This window comes from Spodoptera frugiperda, chromosome 2, assembly GCF_023101765.2.
Source record: "Spodoptera frugiperda isolate SF20-4 chromosome 2, AGI-APGP_CSIRO_Sfru_2.0, whole genome shotgun sequence".
Taxonomy (NCBI): Eukaryota; Metazoa; Arthropoda; class Insecta; order Lepidoptera; family Noctuidae; genus Spodoptera; species Spodoptera frugiperda.
Window position 1 is genome coordinate 4,025,732 of NC_064213.1, and position 6,688 is coordinate 4,032,419.

The window sequence follows — 6,688 nt, forward strand, 5'->3', positions numbered from 1 at the left end:
GATTAACGTTATCTTCTGCAGGTAATCACCCAGGTCGCTTTAACCCCTTACCTAGATAATGAACAAAATAAAACCAAAGTTTCTTGCTTGCATATTTTTAATGTAGTTCTGTACTTAGGACAACGACCACGGAATAGCATTTTTGCTTCTTTTCCAAAAGTCTGCACAATATTTTGAACAAAAGGCAGCACTTAGTAGGACGTCCTCAATTTTATCGATGAGGATGATTTCCCTGTAAAAAATAACCCTTTAGAATACAATACAATACAATTTGATTTTTGTATCTCATTCAACGAACTGGACATCTATGACAAGGATTGGCCGCAAAAAGCTTTAAACAGAGAGGAGTTGAAGGAAGGTAAGGAAGCCTTTGTCCTGCAGTGGGACGATCATGGCTGAAATCTAAATCTAATCTAATAAACAAAAGTGTTTTCAAAACTTACCCAAAACAAAATTCGTAAAACACATGATCAAATATGGGCTTCTTGCAGTTAAGGTTTTCACACGTTGAAATTGGTCCATTACTGAGATCCGATATCAATGTATTAGGCAAGAAATTAAAATACTCTTTAATTACATCAGCAGGTACATAGTATGCCTTTGTAGTTTTCTTGTGTACTTCTTCTTTGGCCATGGGTTTGTGATCATTACCATTCTCATCATAGGGGCTGTTTTTGTTTGCATCTAGATTAAATCCATGAAAGTTCTCTTGGAGATCAATAATGTTATTATTGTGTTCATTGTAAAGATTTTCTCTCACATGTTCTGAATAAAAACTATATGTTTGTGGGTTTAGTTTTCTCACTGCAGTGTTGATCATTTGGTAGAATTGTCTTCTGCTTAGCTCGTATAGGCTCGGTGGGGAGTGGAACTTAGATTCTAGTATACAATTGTATTGAGGGGGAGGTTCTATTGTCACTTCAATTGGATTGGCATCTTGGTCGAAGAGTTTTAATCTGCATTGGTTTCTTCTTTTATTTGCATTTTGGGTACTGGCTTCTAAGCATCTGCAAACAATAAGATACTTTATATAGCGAGAAATTGTCTACTTATTAAATAAACTAAAAATCTAAAGACAGCGCGATGAAGCCGCGTCTGCGCACGCTGCTCATGATGAAGAGTCCCTCTGTGACTCGAAACTAGTAGAGGTTTTCTCCATTAATTTACGTGAGTAAACCGTGAATTTTAGTTAATTTAGTATGTTTCATGATAGTTATTATAAAAAATGTTTGGCTTATAAAACTTTTCGTAATAAATACAAAAGCAAATTACCGTTATAATCTTTGAAGCTTATATTGACATAACTTTTCGGTTCACAAGTGATCCAGAAGGTCTTACGTGCATTCCCGTTTAATGTTCCTTATGATATTCCCATATTACCTACTGTAGGTGAGTACACATGACTGTACATGGAGCGATATATAACCAGTTTATCTTGGTCTCGCTTTCAATGATCTCTTCTCAGAAGAAACGGTCAGTTTATACTGGTTCTGCATAACTTGATGTGCACCCATGTTTACGATGCCTACGAGGATTTATTGGAAATAGTTGGGGAATTACAAGTACCATCTAAACTTACCCAATATTGAGACATCTAGTTTGTTGATCTCTAAACATGTGATACCATAACGAGTAGGGCAGAGTCTTCAAGTTGGAGTTCCTCCAAAATCTAAATTCACAGTGGTGATAGTTGAACACTGGTCGTTGAGGGAGCCATCTTAATTTATTATCTGTAAAAAGAAGGGAGATGTGTTTAAAAATCTTAATATTCTTTCTATTGACATTAAAAGTATTAATAAATAAATAGTACATGGTAATGATGTTATATTCAAGCTTTCACATAAGTATTGCTTATTTCGTGCAATAATAATACAATAATTACACTTTAAGTCATTCCGCCGCTCCCATGAACACCCGAAACACCAGAGGCGTTACAAGTGCGTTGCCGGCCTTTTGGGGATAAGACATTTAAGGGTTGTTTGAGAATTGGAGATTGGGAGGCCTCCGGTAACCTTACTCAACGCAAGCGTTGTTTCCCGGCAGTTTTCTGTGAGGCCGTGGTATCACTCCGGTCGAGACGGCTCATTCGTGCAGAAGCATGGTTCTCTCACAGTTTATTAGAAAACATAAAACGATGTCATTCTTAAACCAAATCAGCGATTATAAAAAATTTAAAATAAAGAAAAGAAATAAAATTGTTCCTAGATCTAGATCTAACTCTAATGTAATTTTTAATTAGGTATGTAATTGTGTTCTCTGTTCCATTAGTAGATTTTAGCACAACACGTTTAGAGTTCTTTAACAAGCTTTAGTTCTACCATTAACACCACCCACGTATCGTACCGTACATCTTAAGACACAGGTGTGATTTGTTTTCCAAGTCCACTGTAATTTATTTATACGATTTCTTCAGACCATTGTTCATGTCTATACGTAATTAGATTACCTACTAAAAATGTCGCGTTTAATTTACTTAGGTATATGAAGGAGTACAAATGTTTTCTGCTCACACCCACGCAGGTAAGTGGTTAAATAAATTAATGTCAATTAAAATCTTAAGATTTTAGTTTGTAGGCATGTACTTTATAAGAAGCTACAAACACACATTGCTGTTTTTTTATATCCCACACTATTATGTCTCCTGTGTCGTAGGTGCATTTAACATCATCAACATGAATTTGTGGATCACACAAATAATTGTTCCGTGCGGGAATCGAGCTCGCGACACGTTGCCTAAGTAGTCAGCCCAGCTACAGCGCCGCAACCGTGCAGTCACTATAGATTTTATCTTAGTAACAGCAATAATTAATTTTCATCATGTTTTTGTACAACGCTTTTATGAGGCCTTTGTTCAATAGTGGACATCTTCCGGCTGATGATGATGATATTTTTGTTACGAAGAAATGAAGCAACATCTTCTAATATCAACCGGATAAATAGAAACCCAAACACAACATAAATATTGTGATTAACACCAACTTTTATAAATCACAACAAACATCATTTTAACAACTTTCAGTTACAAAATGGTTTCAAAAACACATTTTAAAAACACTTTCTTAGTCAAACATTCATCGGTGGTCCCTAGTACTGGGTATATAAGAGCCGGTGCTCACTGACGGCGTGCTAGAAAAGATTGTTCTACGGCATAAATAAAGTAATATGAACTCTAAACTCTTTGAAATAAGGTTCAAATTAATAAAATCTTTTGCCATGCCATACAGTGCTGTGCCGGCAGTGAGCACCGGCCCTAAATGGGTCAACCGAATCAATGAGGAAACGCTAAAGTTGATTTATCGCGGATAGTTTGTTATCCGAGGCGCCAAAACTAGTGTCTTCCGAAACTTTACGATGAATAGTAAAACGTAACTGGAGCGCATTAGTACCGGCTACTGTTTTGTTAAAGATGTTCGGTAATGAGCTTCTGTGTCTGTATGATGCAACTTTGTTTAAGATAATATTTTGAGATCATTGATGATGTGAGAAAGTTGGTTTTGGTTGATTTTGTTTTATTAGTTTTGAGGTTACATGTTTACATGATAAACGGAGCTATCGGCTAGCGGAGAAATCTAGACTAATTATGTATCTAAATAAAATTGGAGTGTCTGTTTATAATATACTAGCTTTTGCTTGCCTTTCTATTAGCTATAAAATAAAAAGTAGATTTATCCTATGTTCTTTCGTTCCCCATTAAGTGTCTAAATACAAAGTTTCACTGTTACAACTTTAAAAATGACGAATTTCCATATGATCATTCATAATATAAAAATAACCTTTTTACTACATGCGTATGAATATGCATACACCAAAATAACAGTAACACACACATGCCTTTATAGTTATTAGCAATAACTATTGGTAACGTATCTACTGTAAATCTTGGCTTACCCCATTTATATTATAAATATACTTTATTAATGATTCAAATATTAAATTGATAATTTAAGCGATTTAACCTTACTGCTATTTTAAATGAACGAAAGTTTGTATGTTAGTTAGTTTGTTACTTCTTCACGTTAAAACGGCTGAAGGGATCGAAATGAAATTTTGCGAGTGTGAATAACACATAGGCCACTTTTCATCACATGCGCAATGCAAGCAAAGCTGATGGCAGAAGCTAGTAAAACATATAATATTCAAATGAGACACTTTCTTCTGTTAAAACAATTCGAAGAAACAGTGGCCTTGGCGTGATCTGCCGCATGTTGCGAATACGTTAAACTCATACCTCGGAGCTTTATTACTGAATGGCTAGCCTTGAGACATGTTATGAAACCACGCACGTGGGGACCTAGTGATTACCACTAACGCTTTTACTAAACACGACACTCTTAACAGGAAAACCATCATTTATTAGTACGAATTTTTCTGGATAGTATTTTATTTAAACATTGCCCCACACTCGGATTTTCTCCTGTGTCGTGTGTAACAAATATACAACTTCACATACACATGACATCTAGACCAGGAACAACAATTTGTGGATCACACAAAGACTTGTTCCGTGCGGGAATCGAACCCGCGACACATTGCACGGTAACCTAATTGCCTAGCCACCGCACAAACCGTGCAATCAAGTATTGAAGATCTATACATTCCCAAAAATATGTTTGAAAGCTACTTGTATCAATATCTGTTAGTGTTTTTCATGCAAAAATATCAAAGATCTACTCACATACTCACAACACTAAACACACGTCACATAGAAATTAGAGTAAAGAATTAAATTACCACAAACCGATAGGTACCGTAGACGTCTTAACTCCGAAATCCTCAACGGCAGCTCAGTTAATTCATTCTCATCCAATATCAGGAACTTTAAACTCCTCGCTTCAGCTATCTCTTCAGGAATACGCCTCAATCTGTTCCCGCTAACATCTAAACACTTGAGACATCGCAACTTTGATATTTCTCTAGGCAACTCCGTTATATCATTACCGCTTACGTAGAGGCTCTCTAAATGCTCCAAAATCCCGATGTTACTTGGCAAACGAGTCAAGAGATTCTCCTTCAGGTAAATATCAGTCACTTCTGCTTCTTCACCCTTTAATTGATTTAAGGGGAATTCGGTAAACCCTCGGTAATTCCAGTGTAGAACTGTTGTTGGTATCAATTCTTCATTGTAATCCATTTTGTAAATTGTCTGCACTTTTTCTCACTTCACTGTAAAGTTAAGCTTAAGCACTCATTATTGTGTCTATGTTTAATGTATGCTGTTACTCAATTCAAAGGATTGTTCGTAAGTTTGTTTGTAACGTAAAAAGTCAGAAGCGAGTTGCTCTGGTTCCCGCTTGAAGAAGACTGCATCCCGTGTCGGGCGGACGCACGAGAATTATTTTTAAAACTATAACAAGGTCTTTGCTATAAAGAATTTTCTTTAAAAATTTTGCCGAATATATTTAAAATCAGGAATGTTTAGTAGATTGCTGTTTCTATAACATTTATTATGAAGAATGGTCAGTTTTATTATCATGTTTTGTGTTTTTCATCTCATCTTTTAAGTTCATCTTTTAGATAGACATCTATGTCTATGTAACAGTCCTTAACCTACATAGAACCTATATATTTACAGCTAAAAATGTAGAAACCAAACCAGATAAACAGAAGGTATTTAGCAATAGTAAACATAAACAAAATATAGACGTACCTATGTAATATCATACGAAACACGACGAAAAAGCGATGCAAGACGGACTGATAAGCTCAGTACTGATCGGTACGTTTGGCAGTAGGCCAACACAGCGCGGTGTTAGGTCGAGGACAGTCGGCCGTAACACAATAACAAATAATGAGTCCATGACGTTTACGAAATTTTTCATCTGTACTGCGGATGCTGGAACTGAGTATGTAATAAATAATCGATTCGAAATGCCATTTTTGGAGTGTAATATTTGTAACGCCTATATTCTAATCACGTGTATTTTAGGAAATATGTACTTTAAGTTTGTAGTAACAATTATTATCAATTATTAGTTTTTAATTAACCGTTAATGAGATACATTGATTTCTACTAATATCAACAACATCAACAGTATATGAGTGGCCACTGCTGACCAAAGGCCTGACCTCTATTCATGGAGAAGGTTTGAGTATTAATCACCACACTGGTTCAATGCGAATTTGCGATTTCAAACTTGTAATTAGAAATTTATAAGCTCGGGTTTCCTCACGTTGTTACCTATCTGCATTTACCTAGTAATCATTGCTTATACAAAATAACTAACCATTTCTATTCCTTCTAAATAAAATCGTAACTTCATTCCACGTGGATCGTGGTCAGAAAGTGTTCTTGTTTGTGGAAAGAGTGTTTTTCTTTTAATTTGTCTTACCAAGACGGATAAGACATATTCAATGGTGCTGATTCTTAGAAAATTATAGATTGATGTAATGGGAACCGATGATGTATGCATAAAAATCAAAGTCAAAGGTTTATATTTCAATTAATCCTAAATTGCACTTGTCCGTCAGTCTGTCTGTCAGTGAAGCTGGGTGCTCGTTCCAAAGTGTAACTTTGAATGGTGAAAAACGAGTAAGAAACTCCATCTTACTACTTATTCACATTTTTAATCATATTTGTAGTTAGTTACTAACCATTCCTATTCCGTCTAAAACCCCTTTTAACAATAAAATACACATTTTATGAATCCTGACACGACGACCACTAAATCCTAATTAAGATAAAAACATT

The 6,688-nt window shown here is 35.4% G+C and overlaps 1 protein-coding gene across 1 annotated transcript; it reads right to left on the reverse strand.

Moving 5' to 3' along the window:
• Window positions 1–79: 79 nt before the first annotated feature.
• On the reverse strand, window positions 80–5,322 carry LOC118269404 (leucine-rich repeat-containing protein 39). Its single transcript, XM_035584512.2, has 4 exons — window positions 4,732–5,322; window positions 1,580–1,730; window positions 444–1,007; window positions 80–232 (listed from the first exon to the last, which is right to left on the reverse strand). Exons 1-4 carry the CDS (start codon window positions 5,129–5,131, stop codon window positions 115–117), a joined length of 1,233 nt encoding a protein of 410 aa, XP_035440405.2. The 5' UTR covers window positions 5,132–5,322; the 3' UTR covers window positions 80–114.
• Between the last annotated feature and the right edge of the window lie 1,366 nt (window positions 5,323–6,688).

Bases quoted from the DNA above. Each gene is read 5' to 3' on its own strand.
- LOC118269404 (XM_035584512.2), bottom strand. From the start codon at position 5,131: ATGGATTACAATGAAGAATTGATACCAACAACAGTTCTACACTGGAAT. The intron at 1,008-1,579 runs GTAAGTTTAGAT...TATTGTTTGCAG, and splicing joins ACTAGATGTCTCAATATTGG to ATGCTTAGAAGCCAGTACCC. The intron at 233-443 runs GTAAGTTTTGAA...TATTTTTTACAG, and splicing joins TTTTACGAATTTTGTTTTGG to GGAAATCATCCTCATCGATA.